This window comes from Silene latifolia, chromosome X (assembly GCF_048544455.1).
Source record: "Silene latifolia isolate original U9 population chromosome X, ASM4854445v1, whole genome shotgun sequence".
Classification (NCBI taxonomy): Eukaryota; Viridiplantae; Streptophyta; class Magnoliopsida; order Caryophyllales; family Caryophyllaceae; genus Silene; species Silene latifolia.
Window position 1 is genome coordinate 181,856,379 of NC_133537.1, and position 23,950 is coordinate 181,880,328.

The 23,950-nt window shown below is 42.6% G+C and overlaps 1 protein-coding gene across 1 annotated transcript; it reads right to left on the minus strand.

The window, feature by feature from the left end:
• Window positions 1-14,910: 14,910 nt before the first annotated feature.
• Window positions 14,911-19,102, minus strand: LOC141618832 (uncharacterized). Its single transcript, XM_074435899.1, has 7 exons — window positions 18,592-19,102; window positions 18,153-18,508; window positions 17,445-18,033; window positions 15,869-17,359; window positions 15,749-15,759; window positions 15,112-15,635; window positions 14,911-15,061 (listed from the first exon to the last, which is right to left on the minus strand). The coding sequence occupies exons 1-7, from the start codon at window positions 19,100-19,102 to the stop codon at window positions 14,911-14,913; spliced, it is 3,633 nt and encodes a 1,210-aa protein (XP_074292000.1).
• Between the last annotated feature and the right edge of the window lie 4,848 nt (window positions 19,103-23,950).

A 23,950-nucleotide genomic window follows, 5' to 3' on the forward strand; every position in this document is an offset into this window, starting at 1 on the left:
GTTGTTAGTGGACGAGGGTGGTGTCCGGCCGGAAAAGCACAGGTCGACGGCCGTCATAGGTAAGGTTCTCTGTTTTTCATTTTGTCACGATAAATTGATCTGAGTTGTGCGTTGTGTAGGGTCTGTTGTGGTGGTCGTCGGGGTGTGGGACGTGTTCTTGGTGGTGAGTCGAGTCCGGTGGTGGTAGGTAGGGTGGTTGTCGTTCTTTGTGGGTGGTTGCGGTGGTGGTGTTTAGGTGTCGGGGTTGGTGGGGTGTTTTTGGTTGCATTTCAGACATAGGGTAAAGGGGTGGCACCACCGTGGACTCGAGGGAGGTCGAATCGGTGGTGCCACGTGTGTCGTGGTCACCTTTCTACGGTGGTGTCGGGGTGGTGGTTGGTAAGCAGGAGGGGTTGTGTCGTGGTGGCAAAGCGAGTTAAAAAGGGGGCCGTTTGTGGCGTTTTGTGGCTACGGGTGTAAACAGGGGTGTTGGTGGCGGTGGTTCGACCACCGGCGTGGGTCGACCACGTTGGTGGTGGTGGGAGGTGACCGGCCGGACCCGGTGTCAGCCCGGTGGTCGGCGGTGAGGATTGGTGGTTGAGGGGTGAGTTGTGACGGGTTGAAAAGGGGGGGTGTGCGTGTGTCGGGTTGTGTGTTGTTTTTGGGTTAATTTTGTTACGGGTTTTATTTTAATGAGTCGGGAATATGTATACTTCTATTATTTACATTATTAGTTTTAATTATTAAGTTAATATTAAGTAGCGGTGACGGAATAATGTATTTAAGTTTTTGAGTCGGGATTTTATTTCGGGAAGGTTACTATTTTTAGTAACCTGCTATTTTTGGTAATTGCTATTTTGGGAACTTCCCATTTTAGGAAACTTTCTATTTTTGGGTAACTTATATTTTAGTAACTTCTAAATTGGGAAAGTTTCTACTTTTAGTAACTCTTGATTATGGGAACGGGAATAGTTAAGTGAATTAATTATGTTATATATATGTTTAGGTGACGAGTTTCGGGTGGAGTACTTCTGATCTGCAGTTAGCTTATCACCGCCATTTGAGGTAGGGGAATACACTGGACTTGATATAGTATTATGTGACTGGATTGATTAAATCGGTGATTTACATGTTATAATATGATTGTCTGATTTAATTCCATTAAGTACTGTTGTTGAACTGTTTTACTATATTATTACGTTGGAGTTGGTGGAGGTGGTGATAATGATGTTGTGATAAGGCCCAGGCGGGTTCTGCAGGACTTGCCCTGGTGTCCTCAGCTGTGAGCTGGCAGATCGACCACGGTCGATATCTATAGTCTACCGGGGATCGGTAAGGCTGGGTTGTCCGGGGTACGAGTTGTGATGGCGATGGTGGTGACGGAGGAGCATGTGTTTTATATTGTTGTTTTATTGTATTACCTACTCAGCTTCGCACCTGACCCCGTGTATTCGTGTACGCCTGTGATGATCCAATTATTGGGGAGCAGATTGACATGTTATGTTTGATGAAATGCGAGCCTATGAATCCTTGCATTTTTTACCCATCACTTACATTTTCAATGAGACTTGTAAGACATAAACCAACTCGAGTCTCATTAGACCATGCATATAGTTGAGTAGGGAGGATTAAGTCGACTTGTAGGTGTTGTACAATCTAATCGATTCGGCTCCGGGACCCAAACCTTCCTAGGAGTATAAGATATAAACCAACTCGATCCTATCACAACAATAATTGCTTGCTTATAATTTGAGAATATGTTTGTATGATCAATTCCCATGAATCCCCTATGAACCCATGACACCCTAGTGCTTTTAATCAATTGTTTACATCTCTTTTTAGTCATCTTGCTTGTTTACTTTTATTGATATTTAGTTTAGTGATCTTCTTATCTAGACCCAAATTGTGACACCCCTAGACACCACTACTTGCAATCCAAAATACTACATCAATACCCGTCCCTTGGGATCCGACCTTTACTTGCCTCTTTACTAGTAGTAGAGTTGTTTGTGAAGTTATAAATATTGTTTTGGTCTAGGTGCTCCTAACGACAAGTAACCGAAATCTAAGCTCAAAGCGGACCGACCAATAGTGAATGATCTTTTGTGTTTGAACTCTTGGTGCATGACGTTGAACTTGACCCGAGTGTCGACTTTGGCATAGTGATGCCTAGACAGACGACGTCTGACGAGATTTGGAGGTTTGTTGCTGGCATGGCGCCGTTGGACAAGATATGTACACAACTTGACCTTTGACCCGTAATGTAGGGGAAAGACGAGTTTAATACCTAAGAGGTTTTGACTCTGCTAACACCATTGGAGATGCCTCGACAATCAGGCGACACGACCTAGACTACAAGGTAGGACTAACTTTGGGAGAGACTCGACGTTATTTAGACGACTTGACTTGAAATCGACTGGACTCTAATCGACTCGAGGCTGAATCAGAATGGTGGCTGAAATTTTCAAAAATAGAAATTTTCAAAAAAGATTCATTTGTCGTTTTATGGACGGCTGCCGAAGAGTAGGGATCTTCAAAAGCCAGTTAAAAGGATTGTCTTAGGTTTGTTTTTAAAAGACGGTTTCAGTTGAGATTGTGGCGGCTCTGAAAACAATGTGTTGTTTCCGAAGACGATTTTTGAAATTCCGAATCACGGATTTGAAAATCGAGAATTGACGAATTTGGAATCGTCATCACAATGGCCATGAAAATGGTTAAATTTGTTTTCAAAAGATTTTGAAGTTGTGTTAAGAATTTGAACAAATTTGTTTCAAACGATTTGATTTGAATTTGAAATTTGAAAACGGTTAAATTTGTTTTCAAATGATTTGAAATTGGATTTGAAATTTGAAATTGGTCAAATTTGTTTTCAAAGATTGGATTTTGAATTTGAAATTTAAAAACGGTTAAATTTGTTTTCAAATGATTTGAAATTTAAAAACAGCCAAATTTGTTTTCGAAGATTTGATTTTGAATTGAAATTTGAAAACGGTTGAATTTGTTTTAAATGATTTGACTTTGAATTGAAATTTGAAAACGGTTAAATTTGCTTTCAAGTAATTTGAAATTGGATTTGAAATTTGAAAACGGTTGAATTTGTTTTCAAAGTTTGATTTTGAATTGAAATTTGAAAACGGTTAAATTTGCTTTCAAATATTTTAAAATTTGAAAACGGTCAAATTTGTTTTCAAAGATTTGATTTTGAATTTGAAATTTGAAAACGGTTAAATTTGTTTTCAAACGATTTGAAATCGGAAACTGTGAGTATTGAGTTCGTCATTACAACGGGTTAGAAAACCATTTCAACCTTTGAAAGACGGTATGCAAATCGACAAGTTTGAGAATTGAAATCGTTATTACAACGGCTTAGAAAACCGAATTTGATTTCGAAAATGAGATTTGAAATTTGAAAAGTTACACGGGTTGAAATCGTCATTACGACGGTTTAAAAAACGTTTTCGTTTGAAAATTGATTTCGAATTTTTAAAATTCGAGGGTAGAATTCGTTATTACGACGGCGTAAAAGGGCGCTTTGAGAATGAAAAGGTCGGCGAGGGACCAAGGTTTGAAATGACCATAATGACGTAGTAAAAGGTTATTTTTAAATGGTTTGTGAAAACCAAGGTTTGAAATTGTCAATACAACGGCACGAAAAGGTGCAACGGTCGGCGAAAGACCGAGTTTTGAAATGGCCATTATAACGGCATAAAAAGGTGTTTTAAAACGGTTGTAAAAAACCGGGTTTGAAAATCGTCATTGCGACGGCCTAAAAAGGTGTGCAACGGTCGGCAAAAGGATGTTTTTGAAAGTTTATAAATGACACGGAAGGACTTATGATCACATAACACGTAAGCACTCGCATTTCATTATATTATGCATAATGCTGATACGGGTTTTGGCTTAAAAGGGTGGGTTTTACACCAAGCGATCAAACCCCGATTTGCGAGAGGGATACCAATCCAAACAAAATGTGTAAGGAGGGTGCCCTAGCCTCGTGCTCGAAGGTAATGAAAGCTCTTTGATGAAAAAGAAATATGTAACGTCAACGGTATGCTTGACTCAATCGGGATTCAAAACGCGGGGATGAGAAAACTGACGCCGACGGGACGAGCCAAGTGGTCGATAAAGGTTAGGTTATGGGCCCGGACAAGGAACCCGACTTATGACCGTAATATCAATTAATGCACTTTCACCACGGCCTCGTTCGAGTTTCACCTCTAAGGATCACAAAGACACAAGTGTCCTAATTTTCGCCAGCGGAGTCGCCAATCTGTGGACATGGGCCACAAGCCGGTCTGCGGGCGAGATGCCGCCTACCGGTCCGTAGTCACGGGCCCACCTGCATGCCAAGCCAAATTGTGGACATACAGCGGTCTGAAAGCCACGCTCGGTGAGGTAAAAATGCTTTCGACCGGATCGCTTTAGATTGGTCGATTTCGTATCGGCAAAGGTCTCAAAACGATGTTTGAGATGTTCGCAGTCGCCACCAAGCATTTGTGGGATCCTTTGAACCCGTTCGAATCCACTTTATACCTAGGTCAATCAAGGCAAAAAGCGGTGCTTGACATAGGTACTAAAGATAAGGACTCGTCCCCCTTTTAGCATTCTATGCCGAAAATGAATCTCATACGCCCTGGATAAGGCCATCCATTTTCTAAGGGTTCTGAGTAAGGGTTAAGGGTACATATTGGGAAGCCCTTTAATCGGACACCCAATCCCGCCCGCGTTAGCGGCTCTACTGATCGATCGTGGTTGTTTAAGTGCAAAAGTTGATAAAATGGTTTAAATGCATGAATGTGCATCAAAAAGCTTAACCTAACATGTGAGAATTTCCTAAGTCGGTTTGTTTATCCATGTACCAAGAAATTGGTGTCAAAGTTGGATTTAGATTGATTTGCATGTGAAAACGGAAATTAAACATCCATTTACCAAATTCGGGTTATGATGCTTAACACGATCCATTATTCGAAAAAGGGTGTCAAATGACAAAGTGTAAAAATGTAAGTTTGTCAATCTGGTCCGTCATGTATTCAGATTAACCGTAATCGGGATCGTCCTAGACAAACGCTAAAATGAAACAGAACAGGTGCCAGGCAGCCCCATTGGGGCGCGAGCCTATTGGCGAGGGAAAGGGCTCTGCCCAGGTTTTATAATATGAAAATAGGCAGACTCTTGGGGCGCGAGTGTGGACATGGCCCACCTACAGGTCCGGTTCGATCTGCGGACGTGCAGTGGTCTTTTGAAAGCCACGCTCGGCGGTGTAAAAAAATGCTTTCGATCGGATCATTTTAGATCGGTTGATTTCGTCTCGGTAAGGGTCTCGAAACGATTGGAGATATTCGGAGTCGCCACCAAGAATTTATGGGATGCTTGGAACCCGTTCGAAATCCACTTTATACGTCGGTCAAATCGAAGCACAAAGCAGTGTTTGACATAGGCACTAAAGATAAGGAAATCGTCCCTCTTTAGCATCCTATCTCTAGAATGACTCTCGTACGCCCTGGATAAGGTCGTCCACTATCCAAAGTTTCTGAGTAAGAGGTGAAGGTACGTATTGGGAAGCCCTTTAATCAGACACCCAATCCCGCCCGCGTTAGCGGCCTCTACTGATCGATCTTGGTTGGTTGAATGCAAAAGTTGATAAAACGGTTTAAATGCATGAATGCGCATCCAATAATTTAAACCTAACATGTGAGAGCTTTATAAGTCGGTTTATTTAATCCAAGTATCAAGTATAAGATGTCGAGTTGGATTAATGGTTGATTTGCATGCAAGACGGAAATTAAACATCCATTTACCGTATTAGGTTTATGGTGCGTAACGTGATCCATTTGTCTTAGTGAAGTATTTTGCGAATATGATTTTGAATGCACAAATAGTCATCTGATCCGTCCTATATCCGGGCTAACCGGAGTCGGGATTGTCCTAGACTAATGCTGGAAAGGGAACAGACCCTACACCAGGTGGCCACATGAGGCGCAAGCCTGTTGGCAGTGCAAGGGGGTCTCCCCTGATTTTGGAAATATGAAAGAAGGAGCCTGTTTAGGCGCGGAACGGTTGTATGCCGTGTTCTGACCGTTTGAAAAATGTTTATAAAACGTATTGGAGAATGGGTATTTGACCCGATTTGGTTTGAAAAAGTCGTTTAGACCGCATTTGTTGATTTGAGGAACAAGACTCGAATAATCATCATTATTTTGATGATATTCGGTGTCGGGTTCGACCTTGACAAACTTGACACGAATAGTTTTGAAAATAATTATGAACTAATTGTTTTAAGTTCATTTGAATGTAATTAGTCGATACTCATCATCGTACCCGGGTTAAAATCCGGCATGGTATGTAGAACCAAGGATTATTTTGTGTTGGTGACTAATATGCTTGTTTTGAAAATGTAAAGAAATGATGAAAGGCGTTAAAATACCTCCCAAAATGAAATAAAAGGCTTTAAAATACCTTTTAAATGTTATTAACCAAATATTATCACCGAAACACGGATTTAACCGTCATGGTATGAGGAACCACGGGTGAAAAAAGTTTTATGGTTAAAACAAATGAAATAAAATAAAAAAGGGTTTGAAAATATTTGAAATGGTAAAAACCGATTACAAATACGAAAATGGATTAAAGGGGAAAGAAGAGAACAAACACGGTTGAGTTCTGACCTGGGCACCCCATTGAGGCGCGAGCCTATTTGCACAATAAGGGGCTTCTGCCTCCGGCCAAAACTCAGTTTTGGCTCGTTTATCCCATGTTTTGGATCGTGTTATGCATGTTTTAGCATGTTATATTCATAAAACGAATGAAGACATGATAAAAAGAGGATTTTTACACCCTCATACTTACATGTTTGGTTATGGCGAGAAACCGACGTAAGTGTAACAACTCGTTTGGTCGGAAACGACTCGGTTTAAAACCGTTTTGGTAAGTAAAAATAGAGTTTTATTAAAATTAGTGACGGTGTAGTGGTCGAAGTGGTCGGTCAAGTGATTTAATGCACGATGACGGTACCAAACAATGTGTAAGGCTTGTATTTACGATCGGTAGGTCGCAAATACGCATCGGATTGTGACTTAAGAAGTCGAGTCGAGAATTTTAAGGGAGAAAAGAGGGGGTGGACACTCGCGTAAGTTCTCAAATGGGGGCATTTGAGGGGTATTTATAAGAAAATGAGTGGTTCTGTGAGTTTTGAGCGACGTGGCCACCTGGGCTGCTCAAAGAGGCGCGAGCCACGTCGCGGGTCTTCGAGTTGTCCTGTCACTTTCACACAAGTGCAATCATGATTTGTTCTATCCTAGGATTTGTAGTCATATGGTTGGTACTTGACCATTCATGAATTCGGGAAATCTTAGTATAGAAGGTTTGAAATGGTTTTTTTTTTTGTGGTTGACTCGGTTTGACTCGTTGTTGGTGTCGGGATTTGAATTTTTGAGTCGGTTTTTGGTCCGGTTTCGGTTTTAACTCTAGTTAGTGTCATTGTGACCCCGTCGTCGTGCAATAAACACTCCAGGTACTTTTGAAAAGTTTTGAAATGTTTTATTTTCGAAATCGTTTTAAGTTTTCCGACTTACAGTTGTACACAAATTGTCGATCAAACTCCGCGATTCCAAAACATGTTGTAGTCCGATAATTATCGGGTGGTGGTTGGAGTCTCAGCAGATACCTGAGGAGGGCTCGCCAGCCGCGATGTGTAGTAAGGCTCGTCAGCCATGGGGCGGTCGGTTAATTGACCGTGAGAATAGCCGCGTTGGATAGGCTTGTTTTGAAAGTAGCGGACTCATGATGCCGCCGTGAAAATAGTGGATTTTGAATTTCCACTATCACTGTTGTTGAAATAAACGGGTTCCACGAGGAAGCCCCCTGTTGATATTTAATGGAATAGTGAATTTGAACATCCACTACTCGTTTGTTTGAATTTTTGAAGGAAATAACAAATTTTAAAATTCGCTATTACGACTGAGGTGACGGTTTATGTGCCGCCGTTGACATGTGAAGGAAATAGTGAATTGGGAATCTTCACTATTACGTTTGAAGTGACGGTTTATGTGCCGCCGTCTGAAATTTGAAGAAATAGTGATTTTTTTATTTTTTCACTATTATTTTGTTTTTTTTGAAATTGACGGTTTTAATTGCTGTCGTGGTAATTTGAAGAAATAGTGAATTTAGAATTTTTCACTATTTTTGAAGGGAAAATGGCGGTTTTGATCGCCGTTTGTTTGAAATTTCAAGAAATAATGAACTTTGAATTCATTATTATTTTTGAAATGACGGTTTTAATTGCCGTCGTTGAATTTTGAAGAATTTGGGTAGAAATTGGGCCAAAGCCCAAATTTCGCTGAATAAAGCAAAGGGAAGCCTCATTCAGGCACGAGCCCTTTGGCGATAGAAGAGGGCTCCTCTATTTTTCTGTAAAAGACGCGAGGCTTGGCTGCTCGTCATTCATCATTCATTGCCTTCAACCTTTCACAAAAATACGCCATTGAAGGACCTTTGTTTGCTTCCATTCGTGCTATCAACAATAATGTCATCTCAAGGTATGTATTTCCTCTTGAATCCATTCGAATTTGTTAGTTTTTTTTAGCTGACTTGAATTAGGGCGAGATGTTTACCCTAGAAAATCGATTTGGGCGTTTTTCATTGAGCCCATTTCGAGTGAAATTTATGATTGCATTAGGTTAGAAACCCGTTTAGGAGTATATGGGTGCTTTTAGTTTGCATTTTGGTCCCCGTTCCCGCTCCTTATGCTCGAAAAACGTGAGTGAGGTGGAGAAACCTTCTCATCTCACAATGCCAAGTTTATTTGCTTGGGTAGTGGGTCCCACTAGGTTTTATTGTAGTCGGGAAAGACCGTATTTGCCATTGTGGACCTTTGTTGGGTATTGTGGGCAAAATTGGAATTTTTGCCTTTTGTGACGGTCTTATGTTTGACAAAATAAGCGCCTGTTTGAGCTTGAATTGAGTCAGTTTGCCTTGAAATGAACCTTATTGGTAGTTTAGATCGCCTTGAGGTGTGATAAAATCACGTTTGCCTTTCTGCGGTCGTATTTTGAATTTTCGACCTGTTTGTGCTCAAATTGGCGTATAAATTGCCTTTTTGAGCCGTAGAAAAATTCCTCATTACATTGGGAATGTATTTTGAGTTGTTGGCAGACCTTGTGTGGGTCTTGAGATGCCATTTTTGTTTGTTGTTGTTTTAACTCGTCTTTTGCTTGAAAAGAAGGGTGAGTCGCTGTTTTTTTGTGCGTTTTTGTGAATTGTTTGTTTTTTTTGTTTGGTTGGATTTGGGCGGGGTTACCCTTGCTTTGCTTTGCAGGTTGTTTGTTTGTTCTGGGTTTGTCCGATTTACGCTGTCATAATGCCGAAATTTCGGCTGACTTATTTTTTGTTTGCAGGAGAGTGTTCGGGACAGGCTAGGTCCCTTGCAGCGACTTTTGAGGAGTTGTTTGGGACGGGGTCGGTCAACAATCCGGTTAGTGTACCCGACGTGGTAGCGGAGGACGCTTCCGAGGAGGAGGGACCTCCTACGAAGACTGTTGGGGGCGAGAGGGCCGTTGAGGAGCGTGAGGAGCCCGTTGTTGGGGCTACCAGCGCTGGGAGAGCTCAGACTGGGTCTGAGGCTGGTACCTCCGGAAGGAGGGTTTCTACGAGGAGACGGACTCCTCGGCCGACCAGACGGACGTTACAGAACGTCGTTAGGGTCGTTGAGAGGCCTTCCATCCGTCACGTTGAGTCTCGTGGTTAGAAAAGACGGAGGGCGGACACGGTTGAGGACGACGCTGACGTCGCGAGTTGGGATGCTAGACGGGTTACAGCCCCGGGGGGGCTGAACCTGCGGGCGGTGGCTGCTTGGGCCGAGGGTTTCGATGGTAGCCAGTTGCTACTTCGACTGGACAGGCACATCTCCTACCGTGCTCACGAGGGCTTGGTGAGTCATGTCCCTTGATTGAACTTTCGTCACTTTTGAAGTGTCAGACCTGAATAGGCGTTCTGACGTTGTTTGTTTTTGATTTCAGGAGATCGGCACCATGAGGACTTTCTCGGGCTTTAATACCTGCCTGGGCCTTTACGACGTACTCCGAGCCGGGACGAGGGCGTTGATAGAGGGATCGGCTTTTGGGCCGTTGGTGGCCGCTTGGCGGGATATTCATAGGTCCTCGATTATGTCTAACCTGTGTCTGATCCGTGCTATGTTGGATCGGTACTGGGATACGACGTTGTCGTTCCACATGGAGTTCGGGGATGTCGGTGTGACCTTAGAGGATTTCGCCATGATATCTGGCCTCCCTTGTGGCGAGACGCCTGTTGAGTTTACCGAGACACCGGAGAAAGTGTCTTCTCCTGCGGTTACTCATCTGATCGGTACTGCTTTGCCTGAGCCTTCTGACATTACCCCGTACATGATCGCGAGTTCGTACGTGAGAGACCACTTCAGAGAGAGAGTGGCGGGTGTTGCTCCGGCGCCGTTGGAGAGTCCGGAGGCGGAGGCTAGGGCTGACGCGCATGAGGCGCGGTTGTGGTTGTGGAACTTCTTGGGTGCCACGTAATTTGGCGACAAGGGTGAGCGCTTGTCGACCAAAGTGTTTCCCCTCCTTGCTGACCTCGACACTTTGGGTCAGTTTGACTAGGTTATGCCGACCTTGGCGAGTTTCACCCGGTACATGCACGTAGTGGTGCGTCCGGAGGCAGTGGGGAATGGTAGTGCCCCTGCTTTGGTTGGTCCCGGCCTCATCTTGGAGGTACGAGCATTATTTTGTAGTTTCTTTTTGAGTTTGAGTTTGATTTTGATTTTGATTTTGGCAATTTTTGACAAATTGGCTGATTTGTGTTTGTTGTGTTTGATTATAGGCTTGGCTGTATGCTTACTTCACCCCTATGCGTCCGGGGACCACATGCGGTGTCCCCTTGACCTACCCTGCTGTGAGGGGTTGGACGGTGGCTCGGAAGAAGTCGACTAAGTCGACTTACGAGGACTGCAGGCGTCGCGTGAACAAGCTTCGAGTTGCTAACGTGATTCGTTGTTCCTTACTCTTTATTCTTTGTAGAATTAGACAGAGATAGGATGACTAGGTAGTTTAGGAAGCCCCTGGTCGGTTGAGTAGCTTTGTTCTGAATGCCGTTTGTAGGGTGGCCTTGGGAGCACTACACGGACGTGCCGACCGCCGTCAGGGAGCGTCTGCGGCCTCGCAGCTCCCAGCGTTTGTACTTGGAGACAGCGATCGAGCCGGTTTGGTACCTGGGCGAGTGTTTAGCTCGTCAGTGCCTTACTGAGATCTTCGTGGTACCAGTCGACCCGCCTAGGGTGTTGTTCCAGGATTCGACCCCCGACGAGGTTAAGGAGCACCTTCACGGTCAGGGAGGTGAGGCGCTTTTGCTGCGAGACGTCGACTACGACACCTTCCGGTTGTCGAGGCTTGCCTGGTACGCGATCGAGGTATATCTTCCTCTGTTCTTTTGTTTTCACTGCTTCTTTTGGGTAGGAGGATTTATTATTTTTGATGCGGATCCAAATTGCAGAGAGTCGACCTGCTGATGAGGACTCAACCCCCAGTTTTCCCGGCGGAGACCACCTTTCAGGGGCCGGGTGGTGAGGAGCTACAGCTGCGCTTACCAGAGCCTGCGGTTGCCGAGGTAACCGACGTTGGCATTGAGTGGAGGCTGATCGTTTTGAGGGTGAGTTCCTAACTTGGACATTTTTCCTCACTTGTGTTTTGCCTTGCATTGTATTGAAGGACATTTTTGAATGTAGGTGACGACCGTTAGTGATCAGGCTTTGTGGCGGATGGCTAACCGCTAGAGGGCGCTTGCTGGTGACCTGGCTGCGAGGGAGGCTCGGCTTTCTCAGGTACTTTTGTATGTTGTTTTTATGTATTTTGTGTTGCGTTTCACGTTTTTAGATCTTGATGATCTGTATTGTGTTTTGCAGGGTACTGCGGATCCAGCGGAGCTTGCTCTGGTCCGCGCTGAGTTGGATGCAGCTAGGTCGATGATCGAGGCCAAGGGGTTGGGGATCACTCGTCGGGACCAGGAGTTGAGGCGTCGTAAGGACGAGTTACGAAGCCGAGATGCGGAGATTGCTTCTCTGAGGGCTCAGCTGGCTACAGCGGAGGAGCTTCACGTCGAGATGGAGCGTGAGACGCTGGAGAGTTCCCCGGAGAGGGAGTCTGAGCAGGTGGTAGTACCTGCGTTGGCGGCGACTCCTCGCGAGATCGGGACTGGTCCGACGGGAGGCGCTGAGTAGTTGTAGTTGTTTGCCCGTGTCTTGGACTCTTGTTTGTACATATTTTGCGTGAGGCGGTTTGTATATATGTGTTTTTGGATTGTGGTTCATTTTGTGATTTTTGGCTTTTTGTGTTGTGTTTCGGAGGAGCGCTGTCGGCCGTCGATTCTCCTTTTGCTTTGCACAAGTTCTTGCATTGTTAGTGTAGAAAACAGGCAACAAGTAGCACACATGCATAAACGTAAACACGTAAAAGCATTTGATTGAAAACAAAATTAACCAAGATGACTTGAAGTTAAAATTGAATTTTGAAAAATGAAATGAATTTTGAAAAATCCCGCGACAAGTCGTCACGTTTGGACTCCCAAAAGGAATTAATTTGAAAATTGAGCAATTAACTCGTGTCTTGAATTAAATTGCGTTGAAATTGTTGAAATTGATTTGTGACTCGAAAAATTTCAAACTCAATCCGTCAGGGAAGAATTTTAGAAAAGATTTTTACGAGTGTATTTGATTTGATTTTTTGAGGTCAAGACTCGAATTTGTGAGCGCTTGTATTTTTGGAGGAAAACTGATGTTGTGTTATCAATTTTCGATTTTTATTTTGATGGAAAATTTGCGAAAAAGCGAAAAAATTTCGGAAAAAAGCAAAAAAATTTTGGAATTTTGATTGATATGGAAATGATCTGTCGCGGATCGGGGCGACTAGCCCTTTCCCCCTTAAAAAAAGAAAGAAAAATCCGTATGTTTAAAGCTGCGTCATGGAAACCGTGTCGGATTTCGTAAAACGCGAAAACAAGGAAATGTGAGTGTGAGGAAAAACAAAATGTCCTGGATCATCCCGAAGAGGCGCGAGCGTTGTGGCGGGAGGTTTGAGGTGTCAGGAGAAAACACAAGTTGAAAGAGACAAGTCAAAGCTGGAATCCTGGGGGAGGGCCTGAAGAGGCGCGAGCAGCCTAGCGATGGGAGCCAGCTCTCCCCTTTTCTAAAAAACGCGCTGATCATTTTTGTATAAATAGTGATGTTTGCGCCTCATTGTTTCATCATCCGAAACACAAAAACGTCTCTATAAAACTTCTTCTTCTTCCACAAAAATATTTCATGGATGCCTTTGAGAATGCGTTGCGACAATGTGCCGGGATTTGTCGCCTCCCGAAAAGTATCAACTCATTTGTATGGGAGTTGGTCAATTGTTGGTGCTCCGTGAAGTCAAGGTGCAATCCTCATTTCTCGAAGCATGTTCTCGGTTTTGGGATTCGAAACACCATGTTTTCGTTTTTCTAGAAGGTGAAATTTGTCCTTTTGCCGAAGAAGTTAGAGCCATTGGTGGGTGGCCGGGTAGTGTTCCGGTGCTTCCTCCGACTCGGTTGTGCTATAAGGAGAAATTCCGTTCCATGTTGGGTTTGTCGACAAGTCAAGTCAACTTCCTTCTTGCTCCACATGGTGTGGACATGTTGGCTCTTATCAACATCTTTTCCAATTGATTAGATGATGTTTCGGAGGTGGCTAGGAGAAGGGCTCTTGCCTTTTGTCTTATCCATGTGTACCTCTTTGTTGATGCTTTGAAGAAGGAGGGGCCGAAATGCTATGGTAGCATGACCCTTGTTCATGTGGTTGAGCAAATGGAGCATGGTAGAGATCCATCGTGGTTGGTGCTTGGAGAGATCATCCAAGCTTTGGACAAGGAAGGCTCTTTCGGAGAAGCTCCCTTGTTCATGTGGTTGAGCAAATGGAGCATGGTAGAGATCCATTGTGTGGCTATTGGAGAGGCTAAGGTATGTAGAGCCTCCGGTTGATTCTTCTTCTTATTCCTTCCGTCACCTTACCATGAGGAAGCAGTTATACTCGGATAGCATTGCTTCCACCGAGGCTTATTGGGTCGCAAGATTGGCGGAGGAGGGTGGTCCTCTCATCCGTTGGGTGATGCCATGGTGGCACTTGACGTCCTTCACGGGGTTGCCCACTTTGGGTGCCAGTCCTCGTTCTTTGATGGTGGTGGGTTTGAAGGTTGCTTCCTTCATTTATCCCGAAAGGCTCATGAGGCAAATGGGGCGTCAACAAAAGGTGCCCGCTCAAGATACCCTTGTCCAAGAGAATGTTTTCCGGAACTCCGAGCTTGTGGAGGTCTTCGAAAGATGGTGGGCTACTCGGCCGCTTTGGGAGGTACCAAACCCCGTTGCCACGAAATGGGTGACTCCCGCTTATGTCAAGTGGTCCAGAGCTTCGTCCTTGGAGGAGAGATCCAAATTCCGTAAGGACGAGGTTGTCGACTTGAAGTATCGAGAGGTTGGTAAGGCCAACCGTGCATTCTTTGAGGATTATGTTGATGGAGTTAGCCCGGATGTGATCAGACCACCAAAGAGGAGAAGCTCGGGTTCCAAGAACATGGTGGTCTGTGCATGGGCTCGTTTGGACCGAACATGGGGTCTTGTACTAGACCGGAGGCCGTTGCCATTGTAGATCCGTTGAGGATTCGTTCCGAAGAGTAAATCCATGCTAGGCGGGCCAACAAGAAGGACAAGGGGAAGATGTACCCCGAGGGAAAAGGCAAGGGTATAACGGAAGAGTGAAGACCTCCATTACCCACTTTATTATTATGTTGTATTATTTTTGTGAACTTTTATTATGCTTTTTTTTTTGGGAAAGGTAAGCTTCTCATTAAATAATTAACCAAACCCTTTACAACATATTATAAGATACGTTCTATGCTTATCCTAATGCTTACAAATTATGTCAATCCAGTCCAATGCTTTACTATTCTTACATCCAAGTTTAATACTAGCAAGTCGTAGTCTAACTTCATTGTGAACCTGTCTAACTAACACCTCAGGTCTAGGAAGAATTATGTCCACCCTACATCTGTTCCTGCACCACCAGATGTTAGTCATCAAAGCTGCCATAACAACTGCTATCACCTTCTTTCTCGCCAAACATCTTGATCTCCATTTAACCCACCATTCACAGCAGTGATCTGCAGGCAGCTGAACAGGACACCAGCTGTGAACCAGATCCCTGCACTTTCTACTGTACTCACACCTGGAAAAAAAAGATGCTCATGATCCTCCTCTACCAGTCCGCACAGGAAGCAGAGATTATCATGAGTGATCTGCATCTTCTTGAATCTGTCTTGTGTTAAAAGCCTCTCCTGAGCTATTAGCCACACACAAAATCTATGCCTTGGTAACATCCATCGATCTGTCACCAATGATGCCCACCTCACTTTCTCTTTATCAGGTCTAAGGAAATTGTAACCTTGCTTAATGGTATACTGCCCAGACAGGTGTCCAATATTGCCATAGAAGAGTTGATGAAAAATAGCCTTCACTTGGCAAATTTTACGCCAAGCCCAGCTACTATTGACTGATGGTTCATAATCCTCCCAAGTACATCTCTTTATATAAATGGAATGGACCCATTTTACCCACAGATCGTCTGCTCTCTGTTCAATCCACCAGACGGAATTTTTTTATTTTTTTATTATGTTTTTTTTTTTTTTTTGGTGAAATGTGAGTATGTATTATATATATATATCAAAAAAACTTCCCCAATTACATCCTTATCAACTGTAGCAACGAAAGAAACAGTACAACAAGCATCAGGTATTTTCGAACCATCAATAGAAACCCAAACAATTCCTGAGTTCCACCTCGCTCATTCCAGCTTTACCCATACATCTCCTTCTAATGTGCAGCTGAATCATCTTCTTCATCCGCTCAACAATCACTGAGGGTCTCATCACATGAAGTTCAATTCTCGCATGATTCCGCTGATCCCAGATTAAGTACCGGTAAGTCGTCAAAATCACAGCTAGAGCTTTCCATTTCATATTATTGCGATTTGTATTCATTAATTCATTAATTGTGGGCATTGGTCGACCAATCCAATCCTCAACATCCTTTTGAATCTTTCTGCTAAATTCACACTCAGTGAACAGATGAGTGATTGTTTCAGACTGAGCATCACACAAGATGCACCTGTCATCTTGACAGCACCCATACGCATAGAGTTTCGTCTTAATGTTAATACCTTCCTGCATAATGAGCCATGATATGAATGAAGCCTTAGGAATGTTCCAATTATTCCAAACAATATCAGTCCATTGTTGTTTCATTTGATTTTCCAAAAGCCATTCATATCCATTCCCAGTTGTGTACCCCTTCTGGTGAGGAGTCCAGACATTGTCAATGAAGCCATCCTTAATCCTCTCCTTCACCTTACAAATACTCTTCCAAGTCCATGTAGCATCATTTGCTGGAGTATAGTCATGCCAAGAAGACCCTTTAAGGTACAGACTGTCAATCCATTTGATCCATAATCTGTCAGACTTCGTGTAAATCCAACTGACCAATTTACCAACAGAAGCTATATTCCATGTACTGGCTCTCTTAATGCCTAATCCACCTTGAGCTTTAGGCATAGTTACTCTATCCCAACTAACCAGAGGGACCCTATGATATTCAGTTGAGCTGTCCCAAAGGTAATTCCTACATATAGACTCAACTCTTTTAATGGCAGCTTTGGGGATAACAAACATAGCAGCCCAATAGTTGTATAGAGTATTCAACACAGAATTGATAAGGACAACCCTACCAGCATAGGAAAGCTTTTTAGCTCCAAGGCTCCTAATTCTCACCACCATTTTCTCCACAAGACTACTACAGTCCTTTTTAGAGATTTTGCCAGGCTGGATAGGGACTCCCAAATACTTAAATGGCATTGCACCCTCTTGAAAACCTGTAACTGATAAAATATCTTGTTGCAATTCTTCTTTCATGCCATTAAAGAAAATTTCTGACTTAGTGTTATTCATCTGCAGACCTGAGGCATTAGAAAATGAGGTGAAGGCCTTCATAAGGAGGATGATGGAAGGAGCATCTCCTTTGCAGAACATCAACAAGTCATCTGCAAACATAAGGTGAGTGAGTTTAATAGCTTTGCACATAGGATGATAGTGAAAAGGCCACATGCTAGTAGCAAAAGCAATTAGCCTCGTCAAGTAGTCCATACAGATAGTAAAAATGAGGGGAGACACTGGATCACCTTGCCTAAGACCTCTTTCACCCTTAAAGTAGCCAAAGTTATTCCCATTAAGCACCAAAGTATAGGAAGTGGAAGTTATGCATGCCATAAGAAGGTTTACAAACTTACTAGGGAACTTCAAACCTATCAGAAGTTGTCTCACAAAGTCCCATTCAACTGTATCATAGGCTTTTTGCAAGTCAATTTTAAACAAGCATCTAGGAGAGACATTCTTTCGGAATACGATGAACAATATCCTGACAAATCAAAACATTCTCAATGATGGACCTTCCTTTCACAAATGCCCCTTGACTTTCATGAATAATGTCAGGGAGGATCAGGGCTAGTCTATTGCAAAGGAGTTTAGATATAACCTTGTAGAGAACATTACAACAAGCAATAGGTCTGAATTGCTTAACTGAGGTTGGCCTCTCACACTTTGGAATTAGGCTTATATTAGTAGCATTCAGTTGAGAGAGCAATCGACCAAAGTATGGAAAAAAAATCCTGCACATGACCTTCACAATGTAATTGCCAATCAATTCCCAAGCATCCCTAAAGAACCCACTAGAGTAGCCATCAGGACCTGGGGCTTTATCAATAGGAATAGAGAAAACAACCTGCTTGACCTCCTCATAACTTACATGCCTATTCAGTATAGCAAGATGTTCCTCATTGCAACACTTCCCAAAATCCAAGACAAGTGTGACGACACTTTCAGTGCTCTTCCCTCGCCCAACAAACCAATATAATAGTCTAGAAAAGCATCCGAATACTGTGAGTTTCAAAGATGAGACTCTCCCATGCTGATCCTCAATCTGAATGATGGTATTAGCCATACAACGTTTTTCGATAGCGCATGAAAGTATCTTTGTGTTAGCATCTCCTCCTCAAGCCATTTATATTTAGCCTTTTGACTAAGAAAGCTGTCTCTGGCCTTAGATAAACTTCTGAAATTTTCCAGAGCATCCCTTTCCGATGATAAGCAATTGATTCCTGGGATCAACAACAATGAGGTTCGGATAGTTGTCAAAACCAGTTCAGACTTCTCTAGTTTTGATTTTATATCTGCATAGCATTCCTTGTTAAGCTCCTTGAGTACAAGCTTCAACTGTTTCAATTTCTTGACACAACAGAACATCCTAGTACCTTGAATGTGTTCATCCCATACAGATTTGACCCTAGGAAGAAAATCAGCTGCCCCACCCCACATGTTGAAATACTTGAAACTTCTATTCTTTGTGGCATCATGGTGTTTGTTAGAGATAACACAGGGGTTATGATCAAACAAACCTTCAGGGTGAAAGTGTCCAATCATATCAGGAAACTCAGTTAACCACTCATTATTGACCAAAAATCTATCTAGTCTACTATACTTTCTATGCTCAGCATCTTGTTTATTTGTCCAGGTAAAGAAAGCACCGAGCTTTGGATATCACTCATACCACATTCAGTCACACATTTTACAAAGGCTTCCATATCTTCATCTTTAGTCTGTCCACCTAATCTCTCATCAGGATGCAACACTGTATTGAAATCACCAGCTAAAGCCCAAGGATCATTGCAGGATTGAGCAAAATATTTCAGATTTCTCCATAGCTCAACCCTATCCTTACCATCATTGAAAGCATAAATCAAGGTAAGATAGAAGCTCTTTCCTGTCACTTTAATATTAATCTTAGCATGAATGAACTGGGGATTATAAGCCAACACTTGCACATCAAATAATTGAGGCTTCCATAACAACCAAACCCTTCCCCCCTTATGTGTATGACTATTGGTGGTCACACACCAACCATCAAACAAATTAAGGGAAACATTTGCCACATTACCACCATTTATTTTAGTCTCAAGTAAAGCAAATAGGCCAAGCCTATGATTATTCATAAAATTTCTAACTACTCTTTGTTTATTTACACTATTAAGGCCCCTCACATTCCAAAATCCTATGTTATTCATGGGAAACATATGGGTTAGGAGGGTCACCGGTTTCCTTTGCACATGCTTGTTGTCTCTCAATTTCATCCAAATCAATGATGTCCTCAGTATCACTCTCCTCCTTGTCCTCAATTTGTGTCTGTTTAGGAGCAGGAGTAGTTGGGCTAGACAGTACAGGGTATTCAGTCATTGATAAGTTTGATTTCACCTGAGGCACAGGCCTCCATTCTTTCCTGACTACTGGGAGAGCTGGTTTCTTTTGCTGAGACTTCCTACATTCATTGGTTTCATGACCCAATCCTTTACATTTCAAACAAATGCTAGGTTTCCAGTCATATTCCACCTTAACCTTCACTAAACTGCCATTCTCATCTTTAAACTGAACACAAGTAGGGAACTTGTGCCCAACATTCAATTCAACCATCACCCTTGCATAACCCAGCCTGGTTTTGGCTTCTGTAGCTGGATCAGACCTAACATAAGGTCCCACCAAGGCAGCTATCTTTGGCATACACTTACCCCAAAACCTTAGAGGTAAACCATACAATTTAACCCAAGCAGGCACTACTTTTACCTCCTCTTTAAGGAGGTCCACTTCACTCTGCCAAGGCTTCACCACTAGGGGTTTATTATCAAACATATGATACCCAGCCTTAAGCACATCTTCTTTACTCTTCAAAGTCTTAAACCTGACAAGAAATATTCCATTAGGAAGGAACGAAATCTTGTCTATGCCATACTTATTCCATATTCTATAAATATATCCTTCTAGCACCTCCCATGGGGGATTAGCCCCTAATACAAAACACACAACAGCCTGATTCCAGTACTCTACCTCCTCTCTCACATCATCTGCAGTGAACTGCAATATATTGTCCTCCAACTGAGTTGGAATTACAGGGGAGGGTTCCATAGGAGTGGTAAATGTCTCTGTTCCTTGTTCAGTTTCATTCAGATTATCAGTTTGTGAGTGTGCATTAGATTTCTTACCACATTGTGTTACAAATTTGGTGTTTGCAACAGGTTCTTCCTCATCATCAAAGGAGAGTCCAGTTACTCCATTATTTTTTTATTATGTTGTACTAGCTAGTTATTGTTTGTTTTGTGCTAGTTTTATTATGTGAGGTGTTTTAGTTGACACCTTAGCTTTGACAAGTTGTAGACTTGTCGAGCTTTATTTGTTGTTGAAATTGTAATCCCTCCCATTATTAATTAAATAAGAGGATTGCTCGTGTCGAAAATTGCGAACGCTTGTTTCTTCCATCCATTTTGTAAAGGCAATTCGATTTGAATCGTCCTAAACGTTTGCACTTGGGAAACTGGGATTTTTGTAGGAAGGGAGAAAGGCTTATTTTGTATTTTGTGGAGAAAGGGAATGGTTTTCCCTTTTCTTCTTTTTTTTTAAAAGTTGATGTGGGTGATGTTTTTTTTATTATGGGGATGGTTGTATCCTTCTTGTGTAAGAAAGGACTGCCTACGTATCCACGTGAAGGGGAGAAATCAAACCATGATCGTAGTTTGAAATGTTTTGTAAATTTTAATTGGGTTTTGTGGTTTTATCCCCCATGTATAAGAGGGACTGCCTACGTATCCACCTGAAGAGGTGAAATCAAACCATGCTCGTAGTTCAGGGGTTTGTTGTTTTAGTGCAAATGAACGATGCCTTTGACAGATCAAAGGACATTCGAAACGGGCAAGGTGCCGCAACTTAGACTCGGTAAAACATGCAATTTCAAATCAGAACGCTTTTGAGGAACTTGACTTGAAAAGGGTTAAGGTGGACGCTAGTTGTAAAACTAGGCTTGAGGTCGTTGGTTTCTATGGTTCAAGGGTAGTATTTCATGAGTTGGTCTAGGTTGGTCGGGTTTATAAAATCCTCCCCATCTAGGTCACTCAGTCTCAATGCGCCCCCAAAAGTATTTTCTTGACCAGGTATGGCCCGGCCCAGTTGGGTTTGAATTTTACCCTCGGATCGACAGGTAGCGGTGCTCGGACCGACTTGAGGACCAAGTCGCCTTCTTGGATGTTCCTGGGATTGACTTTCTTGTTAAATGCCCGTTGTATACGTCGTTGGTATAGCTGGACGTTTTGCAAGGCGTTGAGTCGCCGCTCGTCTAGAAGAGTGAGTTGGTCGTACCTTCGACGGGTCCATTCCGCATCAGGGACTTGACTCTCGAGTAGGATGCAAAGAGAAGGGACCTCTAACTCTACCGGTTGAACTGCCTCCATACCGTATGCTAGGTAGAAGGGTGTGGTGCCTGTCGGTGTTCGAATTGAGGTTCGGTATCCCCAAAGTGTGAATGGGAGTTTGCTCGGCCAATCACGGTAGTTGTTGATGTGACCATAATTGGCGCATATTTAGCCCCCGTATTAGCCTTGTTTCCATGCTTTTTAGTACTTATTTGGGTCATTTCTTATCTTTAGTTCTTTGTTTTGCATATTCTTTGAGATTTTGATCCCTTGGTAGGAAAGGAGTAAGAATCTTGCATTTTCATGGCAAAACGAGACTAAATTGATCGAATTCAATGACCATGCATCTAGGAGAGACAAGATTAGAAGGCCTTTGTACATATCATAGTAGAAGAGCAATGTTGAGAAAGGATCCTTGAGTCCCCAAGGAAATCCCCAAGGAATTTATGAAGAAAAGGGAAGAAAAGAAGAAGATTTGTTTCGATCGACAATCCGAGCGGATTGTCACCAATCCGTCCGTCCCAGCAAAGAAGACAATCCGAGCGGCTTTGCCACAATCCGCTCGGATTCCACCTCCACAATCCGCCCGGATTCCCCTGAATCCGCTCGGATTCCAACGCCAGAATCCGCCCGTCCCGACCCTATTCCGCCTGGATTCTAGCATAGCACGGATTATCTTCTCCAAGCTACGAAGAAAGAAGCCCTTCTCTCAGAAAATACCGGCTCCTCCTTGCTCAACTTAAAAAGTGTAATTACTAGTTTAGCCCTTAGTTAACCCTAATGCATCCTCCCTAATTTCCACTATAAATACCCCATTAGTCTAATTAGAGGAGCATGTTCTTCTTATCAATAATTAGTGTAGTTAATATCAATCAAATCTCTCTTTAATATTGTAATCAAGTATTAATCAAGTTTTAATCCAAGTTTTAGTTCTTTAATCTCTCTTTTGTTCATCCTTTATTTTGGGTAATTGAAGATTATTTGGGTTATTGTTGGGAGATTGACAACCTCTCAATCAAGCATTCAAGTACTTCTTTTATCTTTGCTTTATTATTGGAATCATTAGTAGGTATAATCTCTTAATCCCTTTTTAATTATTGTTAATTACTTTCATTTATTCATCATGTTTCATATTGTTGGTATGATTGACAACCTTGCTAGCATGATCAACATGATAATGAGTGAGTAGTCTCTTAGCTAGGGTTAATGGGTGATTAGGGGAAACCAACATGGGGAATGATTCATGCTTAAATTAATATGCTTTCATGTTTTATTTGCTTGCTTGTTTTGATCTCAACTCATGCACATGTTATATTTGATGAAATGCTAAGCCTATGAATCCTTGCATTTACTATCATCTTCTATCTTTTCAATGAGACTTGTAAGACATAACCCAACTCGAGTCTCATTAGACCATGCATGTTGTTGAGTAGGGAAGATTAAGTCGACTTGTAGGTGTTGTACAATCTAATCGATTCGGCTCCGGGACCCAAACTTTCCTAGGATTGTAAGATATAACCCAACTCAATCCATCACAACAATAATTGCTTGCTTATAATTTGAGAACATGTTTGTATGATCATATCCCATGATTCCCCTATGATCCCATGACACCCTAGTGCCTTTAATCAATTGTTTACACCCTTTTAAATTCATCTTGCTTGTTTATTTTCATTGCTATTTTAGTTTAGTAACCTTCTACATCAACCCAATTTGTGACACCCCTTAGACACCACTAGTTACCATAGAAATCTCATTTCAACTCCCGTCCCTTGGGATCCGACCTGTACTTGCCTCTTTACTAATTGTAGAGTTGTTTGTGAGCTATAAATTGTGTTTTGATTCGACCGTGACCAACGACCACATCTTAATTTGTGAACACTTAGCGGGATCGCATCAAAAATGGCGCCGTTGCCGGGGACGGTGTTTGTTTGATTTAGATTTCTTTTTGTTGTTATTAGTTGTGTCTTTCTTCGCCTTGAGGAAGTAAAACTCCTCAAGGTTTGTTCTAATTGTTTTCGAGTTGTTTGATATTTTGCATGTCTAGAAGATTACAAGGTGATTTGTTACCTTTTGACCGTGAAATCGAAAGAACCTTGACGAACAATAGGAGACTTGTTAGGAGGAATTTAAGAGGTATTAGTGAAGTTGTCCAACCCACTAGTGAGTTTGTCAATCCTTTTCATAGAAGGAGAAGAAAACCCATTACACAATACCCCACAAAATCCACCTACAATGCCAAAATTCTTGTCACACTCCGTACCCACCGAGGAGAATCTACCAAATGGTACTCCTACACCGCAACATCTCACCGGAAATTTTATTGCCAAGTCCGCCTTCATCCAACTAGTTGAGAGGAGCCAATTCGGGGGGATGCCTAGTGAGGACCCTCATTCTCATATGGAAACCTTTTGCGACTATTGTGATGCTATCTCTCAAACGGGCGTGACTCAAGACCAAATTAGATGGGTCTTATTTCCTTTTTCCTTAATCGGACTGCTGAAGCAATGGTTGAAGGGCCTTGATAAGGCCACCCTTGGAATAGATTCTTGGAAGAAGTTGGCTCTAGCTTTCTACAAAAAATTCTACCCACCGGAAAAGACTAAC